We start from the raw sequence: 14,691 nt of genomic DNA, 5'->3' as shown, positions 1-14,691 counted from the left end.
TGACAGGATGTAATGTTTGGTGTGCCACAGGGATCATTCTGGGGCCTCAATTGTTTACAATTTATATAAATGACTTGGATGAAGGGACAGGTGGAATGGTTGCTGAATTTGCTGATGACACAAAGATAGATAGGAAAGTAAGTTGGGAAGAAGTGGTAAGGAGGCTACAAAGTGACATAAATAGGTTAAGTGAGTGAGCAAAGACCTGGCAAATGTGGAAATTGCCTATTTTGGCAGGAAGGAATAAGAAGCATATACTCTAAATGATGAGAGATTGCTGAGCTCTGAGATTCAGAGGGATCTGGGAGCCCTCGTGCATGAATCAAAAAAGGCTAATATGCAGGTACAGCAAGTAATTAGGAAAGTTTATAGAATGTATCATTTATTGCGAGGGGAATTGAATACAAAAGTAGGGAGGTTATGCTTCAGTTGTACAGGGCACTGGTGAGACCACATCTGGAGTACTGTGTACAGTATGGTCTCCTTATTTAAGGAAAGATGTAAGTGTGTTAGAAACAGTTCAGAGAAGGTTTACTAGACTAATACCAGGAATGGGCGGGTTGTCTCATGAGGAAAGGTAAGGCTTATATCCACTGGAGTTTAGAAGAGCAACAGATGATTTAATCAAAACCTTTAAAATCCCACGGGTTGGATGTAGAGAGGATGCTTCTTCTTGTAGGAGAATCTAGAATTAAGGGTCACGGTTTAAAAATAAGGGGCCGGTCATTTAAGACGGAGATGTGGAGAAATTTTTTCTGAGGATGGAGTCTTTGGCACTCTCTTCCTCAAAAGGCAGTGGAAGCCAAGGCCTTTGAAAATTTTTAAGGCAGAGCTAGATAAGATTCTTGCTTAAAAAGGGGGTGAAGGGTTATCGGGGGCAGGCGGGAGGTTACAATCAGATCAGGCATGATCTTATTGAATGGCGGAGCAGGGTGAAGGGCCGAGTGTCCTACTGCTGTTCCTAGTTCGTATATTCGTAATAGCATACAGGTTAATAGTTTTATAAGATCATGATTATTGACCCAATTGGCAAATGACTCTAATGTATTAGCATTCTGTTTATTGAAGCAATGGGCAGCTGATTTTTTTAAAAATATTTATTCACGGGATGTGGGCTTCACTGGTTGGGTCAGCATTTATTCCCCATCACTAGTTTTCCTTGAGAAGGTGGTGGTGAGCTGCCGCCTTGAACCGCTGCAGTCCATGTGGTGTAGGGACACCCACAGTGCTGTTAGGGAGAGAGTTCCGGGATTTTGACCCAGTGACAATGAAGGAGCAGCGATATATTTCCAAGTCAGGATGGTGAGTGATTTGGATGGGAACTTCCAGGTGGTGGTGTTCCCATCTGTCTGCTGCCCTTCTCCTTCTAGATGGTAACAGTCGTGGGTTTGGAAGGTGCTGTCGAAGGAGCCTTGGTGAATTTCTGCAGTGCATGTTGTAGATGATACACACTGCTGCTACTTTGCATTGGCGGTGGAGAAAGTGAATGTTTGTGAACTTGGTGTCAGTCAAGCGGGGCTGCTTTGTCCTGGATGGTGTCCAGCTACTACAGTGTTGTGGGAGCTGCACTCATCCAGGCAAGTGGGGAGTATTCCATCCCACTCCTGACTTGTGCCTTGTAGATGGTGGACAGGCTTTGGGGAGTCAGGAGGTGAGTGACTCATCGCAGAATTCCCAGCCTCTGACCTGCTCTTGTAGCCACAATATTTATCTGGCAAGTCCAGTTCAGTTTCTGGTCAATGGTAACCCCCCCAGGATGTTGATAGTAGGGGATTCAGTGATGGTAATACCATTGAACGTCATGGGGCGATGTTTGGATTCTCTCTTGTTGGAGATGGTCATTGCCTGACAATTGTGTGGCGCGAATGTTACTTGCCACTTGTCAGCCCAATCCTGGATATTGTCCAGGTCTTGCTGCATTTGGACATTGACTGCTTCAGTATCTGAGGAGTCGTGAATGGTGCTGAACATTGTGCAATCATCAGTGAACACCCTCACTTCTGACCTTATGATGGAAGAAGGCTATTGATGAAGCAGGTGAAGATGGTTGGGCTGACGACACTGCCCTGAGGAACTCCTGCTGCAATGTCTGGGAGCCAAGGTGACTGACCTCCAACAACCACCACCATCTTCCTTTGTGCTCTGTATGACTCCAACCAGCGGAGAATTTACCCCCTGATTCCCATTGACTCCAGTTTTACTAGGTTCTCCTTGATGCCACACTTGATCAAACGTGGCCTTGATGTCAAGGGCAGTCACTCTCACCTCACCTCGGTAGTTCAGCTCTTTTGTCCATGTTTGAATCAAGGCTGTAATGAGGTCAGGAGTTGAGTGACCCTGGTAAAACCCAAACTGGGCATCAGTGCGCAGGTTATTGCTAAGCAAGTGCCACTTGATAGCACTGTTGATGACCCCTTCCATTACTTAACTGATGATGGAGAGTAGATTGATGGGGTGGTAATTGGCCAGGCTGGATCTGTCCTGCTTCTTGTATACAGGACATACCTGGGCAATTTTCCACAGAGCCGGGTAAATGCCAGTGTTGTAGCTGTACTGGAACAGCTTGGCTAGGGGCATGGCAAATTCTGGAGCACAAGTCTTCAATACTATTGCTGGAATATTGTCAGGGCCCATAGCCTTTGAAGTATCCAGTGCCTTCAGTCATTTCTTGATATCACATGGAGTGGATTGAATTGGCTGAAGACAATAAGAAGGCAATAAGATCCTGATTGTTGATGCAATAGGCATCAGACTATTCATGTAATAGTATTCTGATTAATGTAGAAATACCCTGAATCTTAAAGTAATAGGACGCTGACTATGAATGTAATAGGACCCTGTTGATCCTGAATTTCGAAGAAATAGACTTTCTTCAAAAAATACAAACACCTACCTTTTCGGAGGCTTTTTTTTTTTGCTTCAGCAGCAGTAGTTGGGCCTCCGAGCAGTCTAATAACCGTGCCCACAACAAAAAAAACGAGAGGATTTAAAGGGTCCTCACAACAGTCAGAAATCAGTCCAAGCTCCATGGCAGCTATTGCTGCCTTGGAGCTCACGACCCCAAAATCCTGTTTCATGACCCCCACTGGAGGTTATGACCCACAGTTTGGTAAGCCCTGTTTTAAAGGAAAGAACTGGAAGCTTTTCTTTTATAATCCATATCACTTGGATTCTACCAGAGGTGGCACCAACATTGGAAAAAATAGGTCCAGGGGCATATTTTTAATTCAGTTGTGCATTCGAAGTCTTGCCCACAGATTGAGCCAAATAAGTCGTTTGATTAATTTTCCCTTCATTCAATCAACAACATTGGGTTCAGAACAAGATACCTGATTTGCATTCCCAATGGCTCAGTCACGGACAGATGAGTTCAGCAATCCTTTCTTTCCTTAAGCGAATATTCTGTTTATAATTTTGTGATCACAGGTGCTCAGACTGGGAAGAACATGCAGTATGCAATCAGAAAAGTAAGAGTGTTGTGAAGATGCACCGTCTTACTCTGCTTTTGTGTGAAGCATATTTAGCTCTGCAGGTGCAAACTGAAAAGGCCACCTGAACGAGGAACTTGGGGAAGCTTACCTCAGGCTGATGTCTCAATCCTGTCAGGGTTCAATCAAGCCGGGTACACAGAACTGGCAAGATGACTTCAGCTTAGCCCAGTGAATCATGCTTGTTCTCGTGAGAGGTCATTGATCTGAAACATTAACTTTGTTTCTTTACCCACAGATGCTGCCTGACCTGCTGAGTATTCCCAGCAGTTTCTGTTTTTAACTGCATTTCAGATTTCCAGCGTCTGCAATATTCTGCTTCTGTATTCATGCGACATTAGTCAATAAATAGTGAGCCTTCCCACATATGTAGCTGGCTAAGTTCCAGTTTGGCTCAGTTGCAAACATTGTAGTTTTCAGCCTCACTCCAGTAGTCAAATCACACCTTCTTGAATAGCATTCCAGCACAGCATAGAAATTATGCTGTATTATCAGAGGTGACAACAAACAGAGCAGATCTATGTTTTGCTGTTCAGGTGGCACCTAAGCCAGCAGATAGACAGTAAAGTTGATAACGTGGAAAGATAAGACCAAATGAACTAAAAGCTTATCTGCATCCAATTAAATTTTAAATATTCTATCTAGATTGAACTGTGCAACTCTAACGTTGGGTATAAATGTAAACTGAGTTTAGTATTGATTAGTTTATTTTTAATCTGCCCTCCTGAAGTTCTTTAAATCTCCCTTGTTCTTGCTTTCACATGTAAAAGTTGTGCTGTTCCTAACTGCTGATTTTGGTTTGAGTTGAAGAAGTTTATTAAAGGTTTTGATCCTTCCTGAAGAATAAAAATGTTATAACTTCATTCATTTTTATGACACCCTACATGCGAATAGACTTGACCATGTGAGAAAAACAATTGTTTGAAAACCTTAATATCTAAAAGCACATTTATGAACTCAAACCAGAAAAGACTTTTCATATTAAAATGTAGAATTATTTAAATGCCTTTTTAATGACTAATTAACCAGGTTTTAAATGTTATGAAAGTTTAAAACATTACAAATTTAGACCTTTGTTTATTGCAGTTCGTTTACATTTATATTTTTTTACCTATGTAACAAACGCTTGTAAAAGCAGTCTACAAAATCACATTTTAATATTTTGTGGTTTTGTTTTTCTGCACGAGTTCTCCTCCAGTTGCAGTTTCCCCTGTATTAATCAGTACACTTTTGTGGCTAAAATTCTCATCTTGCTTTTCAAACTTACTTAATTCAATATTTTATTCCTTTTTCCTTTTTTCTCTCCACTCTTGTCGTTCGACTGAGCTTTTCCAGATGAATCATTACATGGTTTTTGATCTGAAAGGCTTTCCAAAGCAAAGTGAAGGTTGGTGAAGTGTGTGATCACTTCTGTGACTGTTGCATGCAAATGCCTGATTCCCACTGATTTTAAGTTTCTGGGTTAGAATTGTTTCATTTCCAATTGGCTGATGGTTTCTCCTGAAGGTTTTCCTAACTTGGTGTTTTAATAACTTTTATATCTGGTAGTGCCATAGTTGGCTAGTGTATCTTATTTAATACATCAGTTCAGAATTTGCTGGAGCATGGCATCTTGCGATGTACCCTGTTAGTTAGGCTTGTTCGTGGAATCATGAACTAATAATTATTTGGTGAGGACAGGAGGGCCTCTGGGATCTTGGCAAACAACAGCATAAACAGTGCATCTCCTTAACCAATTAAATTAAATAATTTTGGGATACACAGAAGAGTGAATTGGGGTGGGTGAATTAATGTCAAATCAGTTACTGAGAAAGAAATAGAGGGGGTCAGAAAAAGGAGAAAAAGAGAACACGAAGTGAAAATGATTTATTGTAAAACCGCCAATTATTTACTGTCTGAAGAAATAAGACTCTACACTTTTTTTAATTGTTCACCTTCTGGGAAGGAGATATTGATTAGCAATCACTAACGGTTATCATGTCCTTAAAAGGGTACTTGTGCTGTTAATTATTAGACTTCACTTTCTGTGGCAAGTTTAATGGCTGATTAATGTCCAAATGCAGCAACTTCATAAAAATTATGGGGAGATTACAGCTGAAATAATTTTAAATAGCTAAAGGTGGAGTGTCATTAGTCAGCCAGCAGAACTCTGGTTCACAGTTCACGGGCTATTTTTTTCATCACCACAAGTTGCTGGTTGATTTGCACGTTAGTATTTTTTCAGCAAATTTTGGGCCAATATATTAAATCCAGTGTGAACTACTGAGCAGTGAGAGCTAACTCTGTACAGTATAGTAACACAATTAAGACTCTGCAAAGTTTCAGGCATTTATAAATATTCCAACCCAGAATCTATAAGTTGATTTTTTTTTTGGTCAGTTTGACAGATTTCAGGCATTTTTCCATTGTGATTTCTTGCACTTAGAAGGCCTGAAGCTAATGTGAAGTGTATTTTGTGCAGTGATATTTCGCAATGGAGCCTGAAAGAACTGCGTATTAGATTATGTTCTGTAAATATCATCTACAAATAATTAGCAAAGTTGAAGACCAGTTGTATCTCACTAGATAATTACTTCTGTTTGGCGCAGAACAACAAAGTTGTAAGAGATTGTTGTTTTGCGCCAAAGAGATATCTGTAAGAGATACTTGTTTTTAATACATTAATATATTGAGCTCCACATGACTCATGAGAATAAATAATTATGTCTCTTTCTGTTTGTTATTCTTTTAATGTCTGTAGTGCTTTATTTTAAGATAGGGGAAAAAACTATATCCACGGAGTTGTTAAGCCTCCGAGTGATGATGTTGCATAAATGTATATCTTGACTGTGGTACACATAGGTAGAACAAACATCCTCGTGTACAGATTCTCCTATAGCTAGGGAGAAATTGCCAAATTTCACATTCTGATTTAGGATTGTAATATTACTGATGGTGCTGTTTGCACGGATTGATAATAATGTGACTCCTAGTTTTCTATTGTTTTATAAAACTAGTTTTATATTTATATTAACAGCCTGCTCTCCCTTTTAGAATACTTTGTTGTGTATGATAGCAATCAGACCATTTTGTGCTTGTGGTGTTGATTACATAAATAATGCAAGTTTATTCTGAATGTTTGTAAATGACAGTTGCTAGCATATTGTGTAAGTTGTTAACATTTGCTTGAAATCATCTGACTGTTTCATGCCATTGTAATTTCATGTTCTTACAAAACCATCCCAACAGTAAATTGTTTTTCTTCTCCAAGCAGACCCAACCTTCCGAAGCTCAGCCAGTAAATGGAAACTAACTAATACGGTTCATACAGCTGCCTTTAATTGGGGTTCCAGTGAAGAGGCTTGCTCTACTCCTGAAGAAAAGTTTGACTCTCTGACCTCATCATTTTGCAGCTATTGAAAATAATTTCTTCAAGTAGCCTGTCAATTTGCAAGTTGAATTGCTGATTTTTTTTTTGTCTGGAGATTAGCTTTTTTGCACAGAGGTGCAGAACTGTTTCTGCATGTCTACCTGTAAAAATATTAGATGTAACCTTGAGTACTTGTCAGAAACTATAGCAATTGGAACAGGACAGATAAAATGTTGCAGATTTTAAAAAGAGTGAAGTTTTAAAGGGATTTTTTAAAGTGAGACTGTAGTAATTGACAAAATAATGTAGAGCATCAGAAATGTTGAAGCATTTCAGACCTTTTTTTTTAGAAGAAACCTTTGTACATTCCCTCAGTTCAGCAATAATTGTAGTGTGTAAAAATCAATTTTGTAAATAATCCAAGGGTTGTGAGTGTGACCTGCTGCAGGCTGTGAGGTTATTGTATTGTGCTGTTGTATAATGTTCCTTTCCTGGTATTCAGATGTTTGCAAGATACTGCCTTGGCCTTATTCTTTTTAAATAGCCTTGTTTGTGTTTTTATTGGAAAGAATGTATGTAGAAGATTTCAAATTGTGAAAAGAAGCCTGCCTTACTGTACATTTTACTAGAATGTATGGACTTCAATCTGTTCTCTATTTTTCAAAATACACTTTATCTGAATTTGTTATCCAGCCTTTTCTGTTTATAAATTTATATTCAAGAGGCTTGAGATGTATTTTACAATGATTACTTTCTAATTCTCAAATACAATGGTAAAAGTACCAACGTGCACCCTCTAAAACTTTAGCATACAAATTAGGGAGAAGGTATTGTCATTGGGTTAATATTGCAGAGACCCAGGATAATGCTCTGGGGACCTGGGTTTGAATCACACCACTACAGATGGAATTTGAATTTAATAAAAATCTGGATGATTTGAATAGCAATCTGGATGTCCTGTCCCACCAGCAGGATAGACCCAGCAGAGATGGCACACTGGTATACAGTCAAGAGGGAGTTACCCTTGGAGTCCTCAACATTGACTCTGTGAAATCTCATGGCATCAGGTCAAACGTGGGCAAGGAAACCTCCTCCTGATTACTATGTACTGCAAACCTCTGCCCCTCCCCCTCAGCTGATGAATCAATACTCTTCCCTGTTGAACAACACTTGGAGGAAGCACTGAGAGTGGCAAAGGTGCAGAATGCATTTGGGGCGAGGGACTTCAATGTCCATTACCAAGAGTGGCTTGGTAGCACCACTACTGACCGAGTTGGCCATGTCCCAAAGGACATAGCTGCTAGACTGGGTCTACAGCAGATGGTGAGGGAACCAGCAAGAGGGAAATACATACTTGACCTCAGCCTCACCAATCTGCCTACCACAGATGCATCTGTCCATGACAGTATCTGTAGGAGTGACGACCGCACAGTTGTTATGGAGACGAAGTCCCATCTTCACATGGAGGATACTGGTGCAGCTACAACATGTGCTGTTTGGCATGCAAGTAGTCCTAAGTGACATGCGATAAACAGAACTAAGCAATCCCACAACCAACGGATCAGATCTAAGCTCTGCAGCCCTGCCATATCCAGTCCTGAATAACGATGGGCAATAAAACAACTCACTGGAGGAGGAGGCTGCACAAATATCCCCATCCTCAAGGATGGGGGGGCCCAGCACATCAGTGCCAAAGATAAGGCTTGAAACATTTGCAACAATCTTCATCCAGAGTGGGTGATCCATTTTTGCCTCTTCCGGAGGTCCCCTCCATCACAGATGCCAATCTTCAGCCAATTCAATTCACTCCGTGATACAAAGAAATGGCAGAAGGCACTGGAAACTGCGGGACCCTGAAATTATTCCGGCAATTGTCCTGAAGACTTGCGCTCCAGAGCTTGGCTCTGCCCCTAGCCAAGCTGTTCCAGTACAGCTACAACACTGGCATCTGCCTGGCTATGTGGAAAATTGTCCAGGTATGTCCTGTACACACAAAGCAGGACAAATCCAAACCGGCCAATTTTTTGTTGAAACTTTTCGTCTTGCACACATCAGGACAATTTGCAAGAACACCACGTGTAAAGAGAACAATAACTTATTATATGTAAAGAGCATTCTGATTGGATGGCAGGTTTTGAATTGTCCTGATGAATGCAGACGAAAAGGTTTGATAAAAGAAGCAATACTCAAAGTTATGTACTAACAAACAACTGTAATGGCAAATGAGAGTATGCCTAAAGGAAAATGCACTTGAGAAGCCTGATTGGGTGAATGGGAAGCCAGAGAATCTGGCTGTAGTCAGAAGCAAGTTGGGTGCTAATAGCAAAATTGGCAAAAATATGAACCCCTGATCAATTCCTAGCTGCAGAAATTCAAAATCTCAAGATTCTTGCATCAGGAACTCGTTGCTTTCACTTTGATCAGGTATCTTCCATTCTGGAGTGTAAGTTGGGTGGCTGGAGGGGTGATGAGTGACTCCCACTCAGGGACTGGCCCTCTGCAATCTCAAGCTGTCCAGCTTATTACATATGCACGCACAAGGAGCGTGGCAAATCTTGCAGCAGGGGTAAAGCAGGAAGTCCAAAACAAAAACAGAATTACCTGGAAAAACTCAGCAGGTCTGGCAGCATCGGCGGAGAAGAAAAGAGTTGACGTTTCGAGTCCTCATGACCCTTCGACAGAACTTGAGTTCGAGTCCAGGAAAGAGCTGAAATATAAGCTGGTTTAAGGTGTGTGTGTGGGGGGCGGAGAGATAGAGAGACAGTGAGGTGCAGGGGGTTGGTGTGGTTGTAGGGACAAACAAGCAGTGATAGAAGCAGATCATCAAAAGATGTCAACGACAATAGTACAATAGAACACATAGGTGTTAAAGTTAAAGTTGGTGATATTATCTAAACGAATGTGCTAATTAAGAATGGATGGTAGGGCACTCAAGGTATAGCTCTAGTGGGTTTTTTTTTAATAATGGAAATAGGTGGGAAAAGGAAAATCTTTATAATTTATTGGAAAAAAAAAAGGGGGAAACAGAAAGGGGGTGGGGATGGGGGAGGGAGCTCACGACCTAAAGTTGTTGAATTCAATATTCAGTCCGGAAGGCTGTAAAGTCCCTAGTCGGAAGATGAGGTGTTGTTCCTCCAGTTTGCGTTGGAAAAAAAAACCCACTAGAGCTATACCTTGAGTGCCCTACCATCCATTCTTAATTAGCACATTCATTTAGATAATATCACCAACTTTAACTTTAACACCTATGTGTTCTATTGTACTATTGTCGTTGACATCTTTTGATGATCTGCTTCTATCACTGCTTGTTTGTCCCTACAACCACACCAACCCCCTCCACCTCTCTCTCTCTCTATCTCTCCGCCCCCCACACACACACCTTAAACCAGCTTATATTTCAGCTCTTTCCTGGACTCGAACTCAAGTTCCAACGCAAACTGGAGGAACAACACCTCATCTTCCGACGAGGGACTTTACAGCCTTCCGGACTGAATATTGAATTCAACAACTTTAGGTCGTGAGCTCCCTCCCCCATCCCCACCCCCTTTCTGTTTCCCCCTTCTTTTTTTTTCCAATAAATTATAAAGATTTTCCTTTTCCCACCTATTTCCATTATTAAAAAAAAACCCACTAGAGCTATACCTTGAGTGCCCTACCATCCATTCTTAATTAGCACATTCGTTTAGATAATATCACCAACTTTAACTTTAACACCTATGTGTTCTATTGTACTATTGTCGTTGACATCTTTTGATGATCTGCTTCTATCACTGCTTGTTTGTCCCTACAACCACACCAACCCCCTGCACCTCACTGTCTCTCTATCTCTCCGCCCCCCACACACACCTTAAACCAGCTTATATTTCAGCTCTTTCCTGGACTCGAACTCAAGTTCTGTCGAAGGGTCATGAGGACTCGAAACGTCAACTCTTTTCTTCTCCGCCGATGCTGCCAGACCTGCTGAGTTTTTCCAGGTAATTCTGTTTTTGTTTTGGATTTCCAGCATCCGCAGTTTTTTTGTTTTTAAAGCAGGAAGTCTCCATTCTTGCTCTTATCTCATGGGGTTGCAAGTCGTGGAGTCATTTTTAAAAGGCACCTGGATAGCCATTTGCTCACTGCAAACTAGGAGCTCCAGATTCTGCACCTACGGAATGACTCAGAGCAGACAACGTGTGGCCCCATGGTTCAACAATGCCTCCCTGCAAGTCCTCCAGGCCATCCTGGAAAGACAGGAGGTCCTGTTCCCCAGGGATGGCAGCAGGAGGCCCTCCCCTCTGACCAAGGTGGCCTGGGCAGACTTCACAGCAGAGGTTAGTGCTCGTGGGGCCCACAAAAGAACCAGCCAGCAGTGTCGAAAAAGGATGAATGACCTGCTGCATTCTGCCAGGGTGAGTGGCACTATCTGTTCACTTCAAGGTGATGCTCATAAGGGCATCAGGCAGTGTAAGTGTGCAAGTGCATAGGGATGTCAGACAGGTGCTTGGGTTGTAGGATTCAGCAGCAGATGGGACATGTGCACTGAATGTGTGCCAGCCACTTCATGCTGTTAATGTCCATTAGTTGCAGGACATTGTGCTTGTTAATCACTCACTGGGGTGGGCTCAGGAGCTAGCATGGGCATGCTTCTAAACTGCTCTTGCACCCATCGGGATGACACTCAATCCTTCTGTATATCTGCAGCACGTGAACGTTTGCAACAGGAAGAAGCAGGCCCAGACCAGTGGTGGAATGCCTCTGGACTCGGCCGTAAGACACTTAGAGGTGCAGAGGCAGACAGGGGAATATCAGGCAGAGGCCAATGGCCATGTGCAGAGTGGACCAAAGGCCTGGAGGAGGTTGTCCACGTTCTGTGTGATGTTGTGGCTCCGACATGCGAGCACCTGGCTGCCTCCATGGAAAGAGTGATGGCTGCCTTGGAGACCCAGGCCCAGGAGAACACACTCAGACCTGCACCCAGTTGCTTTAGCCATGGGTGCAGTGCAGCAGTGGCTAGGGGAAGAGGAGAATGAGTGAGGCACTTCAACCTCCCTCCAGCTGCCCCAAGCCCTCAAGGAGTCACGGAGGCGCTATCGCACACCAACACCAGCCAGGCACCCCGGTAACTTCATCCCAGGACACTCCAAGGATGTCCTGCTATTCAAACTCGCCACTGCCAGTGACCCCATAGCTTCCGGCAGGTCAAACCGAGGAGGGTGCACCTACACCTGTGCAGGAGATCCTTGAGATCCTTAGCAGTCCAGGGCCCTCTGGGCCGTGGGTCACCAGAGGATACCCACCAAAGTTATCAGAGTCAACAGAGCATAGCAGTCAGGCTGCCTGCACCTCAGCTGTGGTTGTTGGGGTTGCACGTAGGCATAGCAGTGTTAAAAAGAAAGATAAAGAAGCTTTGAAGGGATGTAGTACACGGGAATACAACCATTGTACTTCTGTCATTTGTAAATTTTTGTTTACTTGCATTGTTTGGAAGTTTCCTGGATTCTCATCTTGCTGCTTTTGCTTCAATGGTCGTGGGCAACCAAGGGTATTGAACTTGGTCCTCCATCAGAGTCTGAGAATGAAACCCCTGCAGAGTCCCTTCTCTCACATTATCAACATTGCGATTACTGAGTATTCTAACATGAGGATGCTTAAGCACTGACCATCATATATGAGAGTGCAATCTGAGCACACATCATACAATCCAATACTTGCAGCTCACCAGGTTCTGACTCCAAGAATCATGTCTGCGCAGAGTATGCAGGAAAGCCCTTGTTCAGTTGTAATATTGAGCTAACATGAAGGTGAAGGCTGCAAGTAAGGAGGCAACGGGCAAGTTGGCTTTGAATGAAAGAGGGATTAAGTGGATTAAGGATATGTGTGCAGTTGACTGCAGCCTTTGTGAGACATCACATGAAGAATTGTTTGCCCTGTTTGCCTCCTTACCAAGGATAGAAATAGACCCTGCAGAAAGGGATTGCAACAAATGTGCACATGATTTCATTAAAGGACCGAGGTATTATCCCACGAGGTGAGTGAGTAGAATGGGCCTGTGCAAAGGACTTAGAAGCTATCTTTGTGAAACATCAAGAGCTCTTGCAGGGTCCATGCAGGAAAGGTGTTAAACTTGGCTGGTCTGTCCAGAAGGATGCAACACAATCTCGCAGTAATACCATAGCCATCTAGAACTGAGATGTGTTGGACTGTCTACAATTGGAGGGTCATAAATTGTTGGACCTCCACACCCTGTAGTGCAATTGAGGAACTATCATTGAGTGGACTCCAAAGTTACTTTGATACTTTTCAGAATGATAAAGGTGTCAAGGGATAGTGTTACTGAGGACGATTGGTGATCGGGGACCAGTTACAAGAATTTACCTCATCAAGGTCCATGAAGGAGCCATCTTGAGGGGGCCAAATAGTCCATTCATGCTATTCTTCCCTGTATATCCATGCTCTAGTTCCACCTGAAAGAGCTCTCTACAAGGTCTACTCCCTATTGGGAGCAGGTGTGAGGTGACATGAGTGCATCCTTGCCAAGATAAGAAATCATGTTGCTTTCAATGTGCTATGCATACAAACTGAGAGCATGGGAAAAATTTCATTTCTGCTTACAGGTGCCCAAGGTTGTGGGAGAACAGAGTGCTGTGCAGGCTCTGATGCATGCATTTTAAAACATATTTGTTTATGGGATGTGGGCATTGCTGGTTAGGCCAGCATTTATTGCTCATCCCTAATTGCCCTTATTCGAGGGCCAACCACATTGCTGTGGGTCTGGAGTCACATGTAGACCAGGTGAAGACAGCAAATTTCCTTCCCTAAAGAACATTAGTGAACCAGATGGGTTTTTTCCAATGACCAACAATGGTTTCATAGTCATCATTAGACTTTTAATTCCAAATATTTATTAAATTCAAATTCCACCAGCAGCTGTGGTGGGATTTGAACCCAGAGTCCCCAAGGAATTACCCTGGGTCCCTGACCCAGTGACAATACTGTGATGCCACCACCTCCCCTTTAGCACAAGTGGTCTATATCAGCGCAGTTTGGTGTAGTCAGAGGATTGCACCACCAGCAGGGTTGATGTTAAGTAGTGCAATTTAATTCAGCTGTCATAAATCAGGGTACATGAGAGTTAACTATAAAGTGTGTTACAAATAAGGAGACTCAGCCTGCCATCCAGCAGAGGACTGAAAAAAAAGTAAAGGATAAGTATTGGCAGTTTACTCTGCCTGGGATCTATTAGCTATTAGATTGTCAATGGCCTGTCTGCCACATCGCACTCTTGCAATGGGTCTGTATGTGTCACCATGACACCCTGGCCTTCGTTATCACCATCAACTTGCCTGCCCTCATCATAAGAGGAAACAAATTGATCCTCTATGTCTCCCTCTGCAGAGACAAACTCCACTTTGTTCGAGAGGTTTTGCAGGATGCAGCAATGATCCAGGATACTGTCTGGGGGGATATTAGAGAGCCCCTCCTGAGCAGTCCAAACATCCGAACCTCATCTTTAGGAGGCCTATTGTCTGCTCAACAGTGGCCCATGTGGATGCGTGAGCAGCACTGTATCTCTGTGAACAGTGAACCAGTGCCATCAGCCAGGTCTTCTGGGGGTATCCCTTGTCCCCAAGGAGCTAGCCCTGCAATCACTGAGGTCCCTCAAAAACTTGTGGCGCCTAGGAGTAGTTCAGAATGTAAGCATCTTGAGAGCTCCCTGGGAAATGCACACAAACACAGGATTTGTCTGGTGTGGTCACATATTTGCTGCACGTTCAAAGAATGGAAACGTTTCCTGCTTGGATCTGTAGACAAATTACATCAGCATCTTCTTTGTAGATTCACCTCCATCCCTGAATCTTTAGACCAATGCTAAGC

General features: G+C 42.9%; 1 protein-coding gene across 8 annotated transcripts in view; it reads left to right on the top strand.

Moving 5' to 3' along the window:
• Nucleotides 1-7,523, top strand: part of cdk5rap2 (CDK5 regulatory subunit associated protein 2) — a 162,118-nt gene extending 154,595 nt beyond the window's left edge. For 5 of the 8 annotated variants that reach the window (XM_041193297.1, XM_041193298.1, XM_041193294.1 and 2 more), the window contains 2 exons: nucleotides 4,824-4,875; nucleotides 6,739-7,523. In XM_041193297.1, the coding sequence (XP_041049231.1) occupies nucleotides 4,824-4,875; nucleotides 6,739-6,887 (201 nt within the window). In that variant the 3' untranslated portion in view covers nucleotides 6,888-7,523. The remainder of the gene's footprint in view (nucleotides 1-4,823; nucleotides 4,876-6,738) is intronic. The other 3 variants (XM_041193293.1, XM_041193300.1, XM_041193299.1) reach the window with 3 other exon arrangements.
• The last annotated feature ends 7,168 nt before the right edge of the window (nucleotides 7,524-14,691 follow it).

This window comes from Carcharodon carcharias, chromosome 8 (assembly GCF_017639515.1).
Source record: "Carcharodon carcharias isolate sCarCar2 chromosome 8, sCarCar2.pri, whole genome shotgun sequence".
NCBI classification, from domain to species: domain Eukaryota; kingdom Metazoa; phylum Chordata; class Chondrichthyes; order Lamniformes; family Lamnidae; genus Carcharodon; species Carcharodon carcharias.
This window is presented reverse-complemented; position numbering and strand designations above follow the sequence as displayed.